We start from the raw sequence: 16717 nt of genomic DNA on the forward strand, positions 1-16717 counted from the left end.
CTCAAACAGTGACAGGGAGCTTCTTTTTTTTTTTTACTTTTAATACTTTAAGTACATTTTTCTGTTAATTCTTAGCTACAAGCTTTTTGAATGCGGGGACTCTTACTTGTGGCGTCCTCTTACTGAAGTGAAGACCCTCAGTACTTCTTCCACCACTGGTTGTGTCCCTTCCTAGACCGAATATTTATATTAAAAAAGAAAAGAAAAAGTTAATTATTGAATAATTCATTGGAACGGATTAGAAGTCAGTGGGCGTGACGCCGTGTCACGTGATCAAAGTTGTTTACCACGTGTCCCGCGCGTCATCTCTTCGACAGACGCCACAGAGACACTGAGGACAGCCAGCAGTTGTTGTTATTGTAGCTTAACGTTGTCGTCTGCAGGAGCTGGAGGGCTCGAGTGGTGCATCGGATTCCTCGTTCCTGCTCTGCTGACTCTCAGATCATGAATAACTCTTGAAGACAGCTGGAGGAAAAAGGTTTGGTTCTCCAAACATTAGAAGCTGGCAGGTCCCCCCTCATCACAACAGAGCTAGTAGCCAGCTAGTTGCTTTCTCAAGTCATGGAGTGGCTGGGCAACGGAGCTTCGTGTCCCCCCGACGGAGAGTCCAGCAGGGACCCAGCTTCGACGCACGACGGCCTCGGTGGTGTCCGTCCTCACCGACAGGTAATGGGCTCCCCGTCCTTTTGGCCCCCCGGAAGGTGTTAACGTAACGGTATTAAGAGCGTGCTAACCAGCTAAGCCATTAAAGTGAGTCCGTGCCAAAGTTACGCATCCTGCCAAGTGAGTGCTTTGTGAGTTACAGGCTGTCGTACACGGTGTTACACTTTATTTATCCAGTAGCCCTGTTTCTGAACTTCACAACGGTGCAATCAGTTTGCTTGGAGAGTGCAGCTGTCTCGGTGCGACACTTCATCAGTGTCCTGTCTGCAGAGCTGCGCAAATTTAAACAGCGGTACTATAACCTCGTTCACCTCGTGTCCTCGATGTCCCCGGACACTTGACAGCTGTGCGTAATGGCTAGAAAAGCCATTTGGTTTGTTTGGCAGCCATGTCAAAGCATGAGTAAATGGAAACGCGCTTGTATTTATTTTTAGCCCTCCCGCGCCTCACCCCGTATCAAATAATACAGTATGTTGGTGGTCATGACGGGCTCATGGCCTACATTTAATATGTGACTCACAATGATGCAGCAGTTTGTCAGCTGTTCAAAACACATGTTCAAACTAGGTAGAAATTGTGTGCGCGAAAATGGATTAATATTCACAATTTAAAGGCCCCCCGGTGAGGTGGAGGCCTTTCGGGAGGATGTTGCTCATGTGGCCTCTGTGACTTCTGCATGTTTCATTTAAAAGGTGCAATAGATGGATTACATTAAGCAAATTAAAATGCACAACTTTATTCTACTTGTAAAAAGTATGGATTGGTAATTTGACTGAACTGGCAGTATTTGACTAATCCCTTTTTATTTCCATTTACCAAACACCAGCCAGCATCATCGCACCTTTGTGATTGTGCCATGGCGTCGCTCTGCCAGAGCCAGCAGCGCTGTGTGAAGGCCTCCATCGTCTCCAGCTGGAGACTGGCCGAGGCGCAGGACCAGCTATGCTCTTTAGGAGTGCACAGCTCTGAGTCACTGGAGCAGGAGCGTGCTCGGTCTCTGGCCTGCCCCACAGAGCTCACGCACACTGAGGAGGAGTGGCGCAGGAAGGAGAGCATGCTGGGAGGTCAGGAACCCAGCCGCAGTCCTGTCCTCAGAGCTGTCGGAAGTTGGGATGTTTTCAACAAGGTAAATCTGTAAATACATAAATCAAATACAATAATTGCAAACAGAACTTGCAGCTACTTGTTTGTGTGGACGTTCTCTCTACTGACCACGTAGTCATATAATCATAAACACTCACTCACTGCATGTCTTCTCTCTGCTCCAGAGTATAATCAATGTCCAAAATCAGCCTGTAGACATGGATCAGGACAAGTGCAAAACTTTTCTCCAAAAGTATGAAGAAGAGCTCAGGCATTTTGGTAAGTGACACACTAAATTACAATGTCTTGCCTCGCCCTCAGATTAACAGCAAAAAAAATAAGTGTTTAGTTGTTGTTTTTTAAAGTTAAATAAAATGTGGCTTAAAGATTGCTGCAGGTTTATGCAGGATTTCTTTCCCCCCCCGCCTCACTGGAACATGTCATATTTAGTTTTCACGTGTATACTTGTAAACCGCAGGCTACACATTTCTTGGTGTGGAAGCAGAAGTGCTGAATCAACAAGCTGAAAGAAACTCACACAAGCATGTTCCCAAAACAACTTAAATGCCTAACAGTGCAAAATGTATTTTGTTGTGTTTTTTTTCACCCTTTATTTTTGTCCCAAGACGGTAGCAAAGTGTGCAGATCTTGTTTTGAATAAGTAACTATCTCTACTATTTTTTTCTTTTCCAACCATAGTTTAACTTGCAAAATTCTCCACATGGTGCCTTTTTTTTTTTTTTTGTAAGTCTTTATAAGGCAAACTGATATGCTTTGTTACTCTTTGCAGGTATGTTGCGGAGATGGGACGACAGTCAACGCTTCCTTGCAGACATTCCTCAGCTCATCTGTGAGGAAACTGCCAACTACTTAATTCTGTGGTGTATGAGACTGCAGCAAGAAGGGGTGAGGTGCTCATATGACAATGAAAAATATCACTGAGGGATTCAATTTTTAATGATTTACAAATTAAGACACACAGACAATGACCTAAATATTAAAACGCTATCATTGTTTGCAATAGATGTCCAAATGTCAGATATGTTTAAACTTACAAATAAATCTTCACTCTCCACTGATGTAGTGACACACAATGTGAGGGTGCTTAGATATCCAGAATATACAATTGTAGTGTCCAGGCTCTGTAGAAATCCAACATCTTCAGTCAGATGCTTCAGAAATCTTGACAAGTTAAGAAGATAACTTATTGACTGGCGCTGCAGTGAGTTTACAGTCCTCAGTAGCTGTAAATACAATATATACAACATTACATACAATTAATAGAATTCAGTAATTACTGTATTGTACAAGTAATTTCAAATGCAACTGAAAAATGAGTATAGGTTTGAAAAAAAAAAAGTGCTTTACACACCTAGAGAAGTTAAACAGGTAACCAGACATTCTGAAACCAGCTTTGTGTTTTGTGTCCTGCAGAAAGAAGCACTGATGGAGCAGGTGGCGCACCAAGCTGTGGTTATGCAGTTCATCCTGGAGATGGCTTTGAATTCTCAGCAGGATCCTCGAGGCTGCTTCAGACAGTTCTTTCACAAAGCCAAAGTAAGACACACACACACACATATCTGATTATTGAATGTCCTGTACCTCCCTGTGGCTTTTATACTACTGTATACAGTAACAACATTTATCACAGCTTTCCTGAGTTAGCAACTCCATCCAGGATTTCTTCAGGGAGACAAAAGCTTGCAAGCATTATTATTATTTTATTTTTTTTAAGTGGATTTACTCTTGGGTTTTGCTATTATTGTTGTGAACAGTGGAAGTTAAATTACCTTAATCCCCCTTCAGACAAGTGTTGTTTTCTTGAAGCCACCTTACCTAATATTATTGCCTTTGTTGCTTTGTAGGAAGGACAAGACGTCTACTTAGAGGTCTTCTACACAGAACTTGGGGCCTTCAAACAGAGAGTTAAAGAATACACACTCAAATGTAGAGAGGATACGTCCAGCACTGCACAGCAGAACAGTGGCACAAAGTGCAGACTCGACCCCAAAGAAGAGACAGTACCTCCAGTAAGTGCTCTTTGGTCTTTCTCCGAGTGCCATTGAGGCTTGTAGCCTCTTGCAGTTACACCATGCAGCTGTGAGATGACCCCATTGAGATATTGTGTATTAGTCCTCTCTCATGCTGACACTTATTTTCATATTTGCCTGGTCATGTTCACTTTCAAGACATGTGTATCTATCGTGTGTACTTTAAAGCAGCTGGGAGGGATTCACAGGAAACACAGAATAAAACTGCACAATTTAGCACCTGTGGCCAAAGTTGAGTTTACCTTCAAACCAGGACTGAGGATTCACCATGTTGCCGAGGTTACCAAGGAGACAAAATGTGCTTAAAGCATTTGCAGACAGAAACTTGGCAGAAAATCCTTCAAACATCATTACTGCATCCACACTAATCTGTAAACATCTGACTCTCTGGATGTGAGATATCACAAGCTAAAAGCTGCTAACTATGAAGTGCAGATCCATGTTGTTAATGTGACTACAGCTTCACAGTTGATGTTTCTACTTGTGTTACATCCCTGAATTTTTTTTTTTTTTTTTTGGAGCTGATCAACAGGCATTATCATTAAAAGAAACAGCACGTAGTGAAATGGGTCATATACCTGATTTTGGTTTTGTGGTTATGTATTCTTCATAACTGACGATCTGAAGTTCTGAATGATTTCTTGACTTCAAATAAAATGATAAATGGTTTCATACCCTTTCACTGAACTCCGCCTCACTCCAGTTTTATCATGGTGGTCAACAGAGAGCTCCTTGGATGACTAGGCTCAGGTTTTGTCCTGATATGCATCTCGAGGATTAATGAAGCAAACCAGGATGCACTTTTGCAACAGCAAAGTTTTCACTTAAGTTAAAGGGCAAACATCCATTTAAATATTAAATTGACAACTCAATAAAGTGTGCAAAAAGTGCCAGTCTGAACTTTGTGCAACCACAAAGTTCACAAAGCGGAACTCTGCCAGCTTCAACCAGTTTAATCGGTCACAGTGTAATCAAGTGGTCACTCTCAAGAGTCCTAAGCTGCCCGTTTCATACACATTACATGTCACTATTGTGCATGACAGTGTAAACTAAATACAGACATGAAAGAGATTTTTTATTTTGGGTAGGAATTTCAATATTCAGATTTATTTTTTTTAGATTTTATACACTTTATTAATCCCCGAGGGGAAATTTCTTCACTACAGCAGGGGGGCTCTCAGGGGGGAGCTGCTGCAGCAGGCTGCCACTAGCACGGCGCCAGGTAACCTGACCTGAGGTGCATGTTTTTGGATGATGGGAGGAAGCCGGAGAACCCGGAGAGAACCCACGCAAGCACAGGGAGAACATGCAAACTCCGCACAGAAAGGCCCAGGACCGGATTCGAACCCGGAACCTTTTTTGCTGTGAGGTGACAGTGCTAACCACTGCACTGCATTGAAAGTGTCCAATCAGCATATAACACAGACTACCTGCTAAACTTGATCATTGCAGTTTGAAAGCCCTTTGTAAGTGAGAGACAATGGGGCTGCCACCCTTCTGTTGGCCCCAAAGGTTGACAAGCTGCCAAGTATCTACACAGAGAGAGAAGAAAAAAAAAACCTCCTTCTCTTCTCAAGGGGCATGAAGCCTGTTGAAACTGAAGCTGGTCCTGATTTAGAATTTGTGCGGTTTTTCCTCTCGAAACATCTCACTTCACCTCATTTTGAACTCAGTTTCTAGGGTGTAGGTGTAGGATACATATTTGAGAAACTGCCTGCACAGATTTGTCTTGGTACAATCTGCACAGCCGGAAATTTGAAGTGACAACGATTGAAATTTTAGTTTCAGCTCAGATCAGCACATAAGATGTTGCAAAGGCAGAGTGCAGTTACATAGCCATTATAATCCCTCTAACAAAGTTACATTAGGTTAATCCCTACCTCTCTCCCTTTAAACCTATTTTTATTCTGATTTGAGCATGACAATCCTCACCTCCTGATTGTTTTTTCTCAGTTGGACCTCTCCTGTCTTCCTCCAGCAGGTGTCAGAGTATCCTATGAAGCGCTGTTTAGAGGCCGGACTTTGGACAAGCACAGGGTGGTGGACAAAGGATGACTCCACAGAGACAGACGACATGCGCATGATGGAGACCTCTTAGAGATTGTAGGATCTGCCCCTGCCTTTCTTCCATCTCCATCATCTCCCCGTCTGGGAACACCCTGAGTTTCAAGCCCCTCTTTATACTAAAAGGAACAGACATTATCATCAGTCACTTAAACTGCGATTTTCAGTGAAGAGCGTGCGGGGAATAATGTGTCACGAATGACAAACAATTATCTGTGTTGCCGTTAGTGTGTGGCCATGGTGGTTGGTGTCTGATGAGCTGGCTCCTACAGTGTCTTTTGCCAGCTAAATGCATGTTGTGCCATAACCACTGTTTGACAGACAGGAGTTCTTACATGCTCCAAGCCAGTTATTTTCTATTTCTCACTGATCAGAGAAATATCCTCACACACACACAAAAAAAAGCAAAGATAACTGACTAACAACACGTTTTATCCAGACAACACAAACAATACTAAAACCAATACAGTCAGAGAGGTACCAAATCCAATGCCTGAAGCAGGACTCGGGTCAGGAGACATTCGAGGAAGATTGTTAAAGGTTAAGTTTGAGAGGAGCATAACAGATCAATGGCTGCAAATAATATTAAGCCAAAAAGTTGTATGTACAGTATTGCAAACTGTGATATGAGGTTAAATGTAACACTGTCTGATCTACAGGTCCAGTATAAGGTAACTACTTTAAAAAGAAAGTGTACTTTTTGGTATGTGTGACCTGTTGAATTATTACATGTAAATCATGAGGAAAAAAAACATGCCTTTTATAACGAAGAGCTTAGCATGTTTGGAGTAGTATAAGACAGATGTTGCCTGAGAGTTTGGCTTGAGGTCATTTTCGTACCATAACATTGATAAAAAAAAAAAACTAGACATCACATCCCTTCAATTTGTGTGACATAAATTGGCTCACTATAAGCGATCTTACTCGTTTTATTATAATGTGCAAAGAGCTGTTTGAATATGTTTCATGTCTGAATCTCTAGTACAAACTTTTATATACAATCTATGGTACAAACAGAAAGCAAGAGTGTTTCAGTTGTAGTTTCCTGGATTTGCATGCTATCTTCAGCCATTATTTTGACAGACCAGATTGAAAGTATAATCCAAGTAAAAATTGGATTGGCCAGATTGGCCCTATTGGCTTCCACAGCTTTCAGGCTCACACCTGATCTGCATGTTAAGAAGTTGCACACGAGCTCACAGGCCTCTCAGGCTGATTATAAAAGAGGATAAATAAAGCCGCATGTGTGGAGGCCCTTTCAGTTAACACAGTTTAAAAATAATTAACAAGTCAAAAACTTGTGTTTCAACTTTAGCGCAGCTTTTGTCATACAGTACAGTTACTGTGTCATTACCTGATTGTTGCCATTCCTTGTTGTGCCAGTAAGGACATCAAGAGTGGCTTTTCTTCTTTCTTTTTAGGTATAACAATCTGAAGCGCTCAATAAAACAGATCCTTTTATCAGACAACACTGCTTTTACTAATGCAGAATGGTTGTGATCATCAATGTGGCCTTACATCTTTCACTTTAAACACTTTGCTGTGTGACAGGGCGACAAAGCTGTTGATACAAGTTGAGGATCTCTTAAATAAAAGAGGGTAAAGGTGGTGATACTCTGTTTTCCAAAAAGTCTTCCTTAGTGTTGTCTGGAGGGTTTGTAATTAAACAAATGTAATTTTCAACCCTTATTAACATGCATCTTTGGCACTAAGGTTTTATCTGTTTTGTTAGTTGAACTGTGCTGACAAAATGGATATAAATTCACCCAGGAGACAACACGCCTACAAGGAGTCGTAATCCACAAAAGTAATTGTTGTGCACTTCACAGCATTGGTTCTTTCTTTTCAGTGACAACATTTTTTAGCTTTTCACAAAAATAGTTTGTTACAAATTGAAGCAGCTTCTTATATGGCAAAGATGAATACTGAGTAATAGTGCATGGTTTTTAGTATTTGAGACAACATCATATACAATATTTTGCTCCCTTGGGATTGAGTGCTTCATTAGTTCACATAATCAAAATCTATCATTTTAACCTACACATTTCAAATCATGCCACATTTGTCATTTTTGTTACCAGCTTGCATTGAGTACCCAGCACTTGAAACCAAGTCACAACCACCAGTTTCCCTAATAAGTGCTCTGTGCAGACTTTCATCTGCGTTTTGTTTTAAAGTTCTTGATTCTGGTATCAACACCCGAGTTGGAGCTAAAAACAAAACAAAAAAAAACCCACCAGTATGGAGAAGAGAAGGAAAAAAAGGGCTAAGCTCTCCATCAAGAGACTTTTAAAGTATGTGTGTGTGCAGAAAGGAGATCTCTGCATCTGAATGTGTCCTGCACTTTATATTTCTCTTTTCAAAACAAATCATTTTGAATAGGTCAAGGGGTGTGTTTGAAGCACTTGACTTTATTATTCTTCCTCATCCTGTATTATTGATTTTGTCACTTTTTTGTTGTGTGCCCAGTCATGCAGAATTATGTTTTGTTTTACTCTTGTATTCTGTTGTTAGCTGCCTTTTTTTTTGTCACAGGGGAGCTGTTGCCAGATTTATTAGGTTTCCAGTTTATCTGTTCCTTTTTATAATAATAGTCTTTATTTAACAATACAACAAAAATCAGCATAAAAAAAAAATCCACTGAGCAGCACGATCAGTAGGATTTTTACTGCGGTCTGTGCATTATGATGTGTTAAATATAGTTCCTGACTTGAAGCTGCTGTGTGATGCATTGTTGATGGTGCAATGCAGCTATCATCATCTCTCAATGAATCATTATTTCACTGATTTACATCTGCTCTGCGCAGCACAGGTCTGGGGCAGTTCATATATAAAAAGTATCATGAAAAATGTATTAACACAAAGACAGGTATTTTCAGTAGTGAGGCTAAATGATGTGCTGTTGTGGACTTAAATGTTTTCTTTTTCTTTTTTTTTTTTTTTTTTTTTTTTTGTCCACCACGACTATTCAACTATGCAAAATAATTGTTGGGCCTATATTGCTGTACTGAAACTGTGTCCACTGTCTCTGGTGTCTTGACCTCCTTAATCCTGTGTTCTTGAAGTGGATCAGAGTCTGTGTCTTGAGACTTGGTGTAGGACATGTTACTGTCACTTAGCAACAAGCTTTAGGAAAATGGTATGAGATTTAGCTTTTCTTGCTCCTCTAGCAACTCAAATACAAAACCAGAGCTGCAGTAAATGTTTGTGTCTTGTCAGTCACTACAGTTCATTGTAAACTTGCAGTAGCTACACAATGGGACCCTTTGACATTTAAAACTTGAGGACTTCAAAATGGCTTTGTCATTAAATACTAGGGAGACTCCATTGATTTTACACCTCAAAGTCTCTTTACAGGTTCTGGGGAGTGCTACTGCATATGTAAAATAAAGTTGTGTAAAGCCTTTTGTGGCTGCTGAGGGAGTTTTGTGTGAATTCAGATACATGTATAATGAGTCGGTTGGGGTAGAAGAGAAGTTTGAAAGACGTGAGCTCACCAGATCTCTGTAGCCTGCTGGCCATTTCAGTTGTAGGCTAGAGGGTCAAGGCTAAATCAGCCTCCATTAACATAACACCAAAACAGTCTAGTTACATTGTGGGTAGTGTAGACGCTGTGTTTTGGCAATCAAGAATGCATGGAAAAAAAAATAAAACTGGTTCTGCAGCTGGGGTGCAATATTAGGTTGATGGGTTACAACTTTAACTATTTTAGGGGCAGTCCAAATCAGTTAAATTAAAACAACGACTGGGATTCTAAATTGTGTCATTCTGGTTACAGTATTATACCTTTATTCTGATTCATAAATACATGTGACACAGTTATATCTCTGAAGAGAAAATATACTTTCAAACATTGTATTCAAGTGCTGAGGAGTACACAGGATAACCAGGAAACAATCAATCCATACATTACATTGCATGGCAAGTTAGTTTGTGGCTTTTAACCTGACAAAACATTATCTGGAGCGAAGTGCAAAAATACAGCAGGTCAACTTTAAACTCTGATATCCTCCGATAAGACGATAGCCGCGTACAAACTGTGTTAACATACGTGTTAATATATTTTTCAGGTGTCAAGTCACAGTAAAAGGCAAACATCAGTCGATAGACAACAAGGAATGTCTGGTTAACATGGAAATAATGTGGCATGTTTCAGAAGCGCCACTAAGACTTGAGGTGGTTGAAAGAAGCTGTTACACAATAATGGTTCCTTGTGATGATTAGAAATATTAAATATAAGTGTGGTGGATTTATAGAATATTTTATATGGATTTAATCCATCCTCATAAAAAAGTATTTACAAACTACATTCACTGAGCTACTTGTTACATTGTCAGAAGCAACAAAAGGCACTGGAGTGTAATATTGAATTTACAGTAATTGGTATTACATGGCATATTTCCCTTTTAGGTAGCTATAAGAAACAGTCCCAGTAAGGCAGTTAGTCACGCCTTTGTTATGCTTGAGGATTTCTCATAGAAAATACAGAAAATAATCTGTAAGGTCTCTTAGATAGACCTCGGGGTCTCGCTGGTTTATAAAGGCACATTATGGAATGAGGAGACAATTAATATGAAGTGTATGTTTGAAGGATTTTGCACACACACCCTGAGGTACTCAAAACTCGTTTGAGCCACAATGTGGAAACAGAGCCACAGCCATAAAGTGAGCATTTCAAAAGTGAAGCTTCCCAACATTTGCACTTGTGTTGGACAACATCAATTACTGTATATGAACTTGATCCTTATTTTGAAAATGCAAAATATATTACTACAACATAGGTGGCTCTCCTTTTGTTTCATAGAAAGTGGCTGGTAAACTTAAGCCCTTTGTGTGCGTTCTTCTCAGGCTTTCTATGCCATTCTCTGACTGATTGCGGCCAATTTTCTGTGCAGGAACACCTCAACATGTGGCCATATCTTGTTGGTTTCTGTCCCCGAGAAGGTCTCAAGCACACCTTTACTCCTGAATGGGCAAAAACACAGAAAACAGTCACTATTTAAACTGTTATTCCAATATTATAAGACAGCAATTACAAATATACAAGCGTGTCCTATTAATCAGTTATTAACACACAGAACTAAGAACATGAACACTCTTAAAATATACTGTACAGCAAATAAAAGAAGTTAGACTGCAAGCAAAGTAAAATATGTTTTCAGTAAAATTAACACTCCTCTGCTATTCTCTGCCTTTAATTTTCTTTACTTCCTGCAAAATGACTTTCAAGCACTGGTAAAAATAAGTGGGACAGCACATCCCTGTGGCTTAAAGGGAATAGAGTGCCCAATTAGTCCAGAAATAGAAAATATGATGCATGTACTTGCAAACTACACTCTTTTTTCCCTCGGTTTTATTGATTCTGATAAACCAATGTTTATATATTCATTTAATAAGGAGGAAATTCCAGCTACACAACTAGCTTATCTTGTTGGCATGTGATTCTTAAGCAGTTTTACAGTCATGCAAGCAACTATGCAGAGTATGCACTGAAGAAAAGGTCCAAGATCAAGGTTCAGTAGCATTAGGTTGTAGCCTTTTACCTATATTTAAGCATTTATTCACAGTGCACTTTTGTGTGACTTTATGCTGTAATGCAATCAAACTTTTACCCCATTTTGCATTTCATGTCTCTATGCATTGATGCAAAAATAAATAGCTAATATAGGTGATGGACATTTTAATGCTCTACCTGTAGTACTCTAAGACAGGCTCTGTCTGGGTTTCATAGGACTTCAGTCTCCGTGTGACCGTGTCTTGTTTGTCATCATCCCTCTGGACAAGAGGCTCGCCTGTCTCGTCATCAAAACCCTGGAGAAAGTACATTAACACATGTTGATGCTGACTTTATTACTCTAGCACCTTTAAAACATGTTTACTGCAAGCTACACATGGTTTAGTTTACTATTTATCATACAGAACCTCCTGAAAAACAAGTAGAAATATCATATAATAAATGTTTAACAGAAAGATATGAGGAAACATAGTTGTCATCAAGTTCTGCAGAAGCCTGACAATGCTAATATGAAGCAGAGGTGTTGGAACATGGAGACAAGCAGAGCAGTGGATGTTCAGGCCCAGGGCTGAGAAACATTAATTTACAACATCACAGAGCTTTACAGGAGGGTCGACTCCAGCGAAAACAACAGTGTGCGGCTATACTAATAGCTAAATGCTAACACCAGCATGGGACTAACATGTATGTGCAGAATTTTATGGCAATCCATCCAATATATGTCAACAACTGGGTAGATATACGAACTGAAATAATCTTTAAGTGTGTTCACTGTTACTTGGTGAGTGACAGCTGCTCAGCGAACCAGAAGAAAAAAAAGAATGATTGGCATTTTTAAACCGTGTAAGTTGCCTGATTTTATTAAATTTCTTACGTCTGCTTCTGTTTAATTGTCCTCTGTCCAACAAGAGTGTGAGTAATAAAGTGGTAATGATTAACGGAAAATGTGCTGTTCCTCCAGACTGGACAGGAAATCGATCAGGAAATCACCACTACAGAGAAAATGCATCACCACAGCAACATTAGCTGTGAACCACTAACATAGGAACTCTAAATCATTTGGAAGACTTTACTTTGTTGACCTATAACTATATAACTTAGAATTACTACATAATGTAATTATCTTAGTACAAATAAATATGCCGGTCAACTGAGCCAGGCAAGGGAGAAAGTTAAATATTCCTACTCCTATGTCGTTTTAATCTTAATGCTTGTTAATATTACTACTACTACTACTACTAATAATAATAATAATAATAATAGAAAATACTAAATGTTTAAAGGTAAAAACAAACAAACTCTGAAGAGCTTGATAATGTTATGTAATGTAATGTAATAAGTATGTAATAACAATTACACATCGTCACAAAAGAAAGATGTTTAAAAATAACAGTCAGAAAGTCAGAGTTCAAATAGTCAAATAACACGTGCAAGTGGATAATATGAAAATCGATAAAAGATCACATTAACCATTTTGGTTACTTCCCAGTCTTCCTGTCTCTTTAAAAATACCAAATCTACTCTGACGGTCTTGAGTAAATCTTCAGAGCAAAGGTCTCCACTTGTATTTTCACAGCAAACAACAGGCCTGTTGTCCTGTTTTATCTTTCTAGTTTTTGTTTCTGTCTGCCACTCTTTGCAACTCATTGTGTTGATTTTGTTGTTGTCTGTTTTCTCTGTTTACACTGCATGCTGATATTGTTGTTGTTTTTTTAAAAAAAAAAAAGAAGCTCAATTTCTCTGATTCCAGCTCTTTAAATGTGAGTGTTTTCTGCTTCCTTTAGTCCTCCATGATAATAAACTGAATGATCTTTGGTTGGGACTGTTTGTGGTTGGGACAAAACCAGACATTTTAGGCTGCAGCTTCGACTTTGGAAAAGAAATTGACGTTTTTCTCCAATTTCTAACATTTTAAAGACCAAACAGAAAAGATTGTTGCCAGTGTTATTTGCAGTAAGACTTTACGTTTTTGAGAAACACTTTGACAGCAAGAATTCAGTGTTCTCAAGAAATAAAAATGTTCTTAATCTTAAATGAAGATCAATTTTGAACAGCAAATTGTTCCTTTTTACTGTTATTATTGAGCTCAGATTGAGTGTAAAGACTATCTGACAAACAGACACTTCAAGGGGATTTATCCTGTGAAGGCATTGCGCAACTTCAGCTGTGCAAAGTTTGGTGGTTAAAAGCAGTATGAAACTTTCAATAAACCAGCACTCAAAAGAAGGAGGGAGTAATAAGTGAAAATGTATTTACAGGGACTTTAGGTGGGTTGAAATCTGTGTTGTAGATTCTGCCGCTTGGAAGGTGAGTCCAACGAGAGGTCAGCCTCTGTTTAATGGTCTGGAAAGGTACATTGAGGTTGATGACTGTATCCACAGTGCAAGTGTCATCCAAAGCCTCCGCCTGATATACTGTACGAGGGAAACCTGGTAAAAAGACAGAAGAAAGCAACTCAAAGGGAACAAGGAACAAAGATGATTGTGAGAAGAATCTGAATTAAATATCCTGAGGTGCAAGTTAAGTATTCTCTTGAGTGGTTTATCTATTTTCAGAGAACAAACTCCAACTGCAAAGATTAATGACTGATCTCACAGGCTGCGAGACCTCGGGCAAAACATGCTAATATTCAGTTGTACAAACAATAATTTCTTAAAAGTCACAACTGCTGATAAAAACGTTTGGGCTCCTACCATCGAGCAGCCAGCTGCAACGGTCTACTGTTCTCAGGTCACTCAGGATGAGGCGAGACATGACGTCATCAGGTACGAGCTGGCCCTGATCAATACAGGACTTCATCAGCAGACCGAGCTCTGGCACACAGACAGACAGACAGACAGACAGACAGACAGACAGGATGCTGTTACACTTAACAAAATTGGGTATTTTTTTCATGCCTGCATTTTTAATCTTGACTTTTGAAGGCTACCTTTTTCACAATATTAAAGATGAGCTGTACCTGCTTGTCAAAAGTATAATGATATTTATTTTCTTCACAAAAACTTTTGCATGTTTAAGCTGCTTCATGCTGCCAGTGTTTGCAACAGGTCCTCCTTTATTAGCAAATTCTGTGCAGTCTGGCACTCTTCACACACACACACACACACACACACACACACACACACACACACACACACACACACACACACACACACACACACACACACACACACACACACACACAGTATTAGATTTACAAAGGTATAATATGACATGCTGGATTACAGATAAAATATGTAAGATGATCCACAATGCACTCAGCAGAAAAAGCAGAACACTGTGACAATGTGGAACTTTTTTTCTACCATCATGCAAACTCAGTGGAAACTTTAAAGAGATAGTGCAAGAGAAGGAGGTTAAAGCAAGGGTCTCTTTGTTTTCCTTCACTTCCTCTTTAACTGGTCCAGGTCCAGCTGAAGAAAGGAATTTTCTGAGAAGCCTTGCAGATATTAGCTGACTGGGCTAATCTGCTGCTATGATATATTTTTTTTATGTCAAACAGAGCAAAGGTTAAAACTTGCATGTGAACAGTCTGTTCAACAAATTGCTGTTTTCTGATTGACTGAACTTGAGTACAAGAAAGCAAAGACGAGCCGGCTATTGGCAAAGTGACAACCGTGGAGGATTACTTCTGGGAAATATATATAAATTATTTCGAAAAATGTTGATTATGTTTCATTAATTGCAGTGCTCATACCCAAAATTCGAAGGAGCAGTTTTCTCTGTATGACGAATGAGAACTCTCAAAAGTGTAAAAGTTGTAGGTTCTAATCAAAACACTTTTTGGGAAAATCCAATCAGAGATAATTAATCAAGATGAACTGCTTTGATTTCCAACCAACTCCAAATAGAGCTGCTCACCTGCCAACAAGACAAGGACTTAGTTAAACTGGGTGTCTCTCTGTGCACTGCAGGTTTAAGGAATAACTTGGCATGAAGAGGAAACATTTATGTGTGAATAAATAATATTTAAAGCTTTATTACAAATTGGAGAAATCTTTAAACTTGCGGGATTCTCTAACCTCGCAGCTCCTCTGTCATACAATTGTAAAAACAAACCTCTTGATCCGTAGCTCCTCGTCTCAAAGAACAAAAGTTCGAAGCTTCTGTTATCTTTACAACTTTCTTTATCCTCATCCAAAGTGATATTGAGGAGCAGCGAGCCTCCATCCAAAGTTCAGGTAATGATAGGTCAAATGTTTGCAGTATAAACATAAAAGAACACCTTCTGTAACCCTGCTAACCAGTTTGACCTTGGCTAGAGGGAATTCACTGCTATTCCTGTGGTATCACAGCAATACATCAGACTGTTGTAGGAGGGGTGTTTATCATATTAGTCCAGACAACAAACCTTAGTGGGCAGAGTTTTTATTTGCTACACTGGAGACAATACTTTGTGTGTATAGCCTGCTTGGAGCATATCTGCAGTTATTATATGAAAATGTCTATCTCCTTTGTTAACATGTGACACAATGTTGACCTATAAGATCACTTCTGCCTGATTTAGAGAGGACACACTTTCTTACCGGTTTTTGCGTTGATGTTGGCTCTTAAGATGTCCCCACTCGAGATGTGTTTCAGGCCAAAACTTTTGGATATGCGGAGAGATACTGTTCCTTTCCCCGAGCCCGGAGGTCCCATGATGACAGCACGGACAAGCCTTTGTAGAACCATTCTCGCACGGATGTGGCTTGAATTTGAGTTTCTACGAGCCGAATGACTGTGAAAGCCCTGGATGCTGGATCGGCGCAGGTCTGCAGCGTATTTCCCTTCCCAAGTGCGCAACGTAATAAAGAGTGGGTGCGACTTAAACAGACAGTTTCCTCAGAAGAACTGGAGGGAGAAGGAGGAAGAGGAAAGAGATGAGAAAAAAAAAATACGGCCAGCAGGCGGCAATGTCAAATGAGGATGTACACCGTTGACTAAACTCACGACGCACTCCCGACGAAAAATGAGCTCCTTTCTCTGGCGTGTTGAAAAACTTAGTCGTCTGTGTCCCTGTTTGCACTTTATGTATTCATTATATAACACGGTTATGTAATTGGTCCACGGCGGAAAAAAAAAAAAAAAAAAAAAAAAAAAAAGCTCGCTTGCAAGGTTGCCGTCATTAATCCCTTCCGAGCCGGGATCCGTTGAGCAGCCAGACCTGCAGATTTAGCAGGCAGGCTGGGGTGAACCACAACCAAGGCCATCACTACTGTTAGGCTTTAATATTAATTTAAAATCGCTTTCAAAGCGTTAACTTGTGTTTGCAGAGATGTTTGCATATACGTTGATCTAAATGTGTCGGTTTAGAGTCACTCTAGCACATTGGAAAAAACCTGTAAATCGTTTTGAAAAT

At 39.6% G+C, this 16717-nt stretch overlaps 3 protein-coding genes across 4 annotated transcripts in view; 2 read left to right on the forward strand and 1 right to left on the reverse strand.

Annotated features, from left to right (window-relative positions):
* Positions 1 to 16717, forward strand: part of LOC138623814 (ER degradation-enhancing alpha-mannosidase-like protein 3) — a 131553-nt gene that overhangs the window by 83479 nt on the left and 31357 nt on the right. The window lies entirely within an intron of this gene.
* Positions 488 to 9280, forward strand: cdc37l1 (cell division cycle 37-like 1). 2 transcript variants are annotated; one of them, XM_069703490.1, is made up of 7 exons: positions 488 to 666; positions 1490 to 1789; positions 1932 to 2025; positions 2537 to 2652; positions 3181 to 3303; positions 3612 to 3776; positions 5776 to 9280. In XM_069703490.1, exons 1-7 carry the CDS (start codon positions 562 to 564, stop codon positions 5893 to 5895), a joined length of 1023 nt encoding a protein of 340 aa, XP_069559591.1. In that variant the 5' UTR covers positions 488 to 561; the 3' UTR covers positions 5896 to 9280. The 2 variants fall into 2 exon arrangements, with proteins under 2 accessions (XP_069559591.1, XP_069559601.1); XM_069703500.1 differs by having other exon boundaries at positions 5779 to 9280.
* On the reverse strand, positions 10332 to 16402 carry ak3 (adenylate kinase 3). The gene is made up of 5 exons (XM_069703515.1): positions 15903 to 16402; positions 14070 to 14189; positions 13633 to 13805; positions 11554 to 11672; positions 10332 to 10826 (listed from the first exon to the last, which is right to left on the reverse strand). The coding sequence occupies exons 1-5, from the start codon at positions 16048 to 16050 to the stop codon at positions 10715 to 10717; spliced, it is 672 nt and encodes a 223-aa protein (XP_069559616.1). The 5' UTR covers positions 16051 to 16402; the 3' UTR covers positions 10332 to 10714.

This window comes from Brachyistius frenatus, unplaced genomic scaffold (assembly GCF_029030835.1).
Source record: "Brachyistius frenatus isolate BFR_SWC_R1_liver_20210118 unplaced genomic scaffold, ASM2903083v1 Contig_3, whole genome shotgun sequence".
Taxonomy (NCBI): Eukaryota; Metazoa; Chordata; class Actinopteri; family Embiotocidae; genus Brachyistius; species Brachyistius frenatus.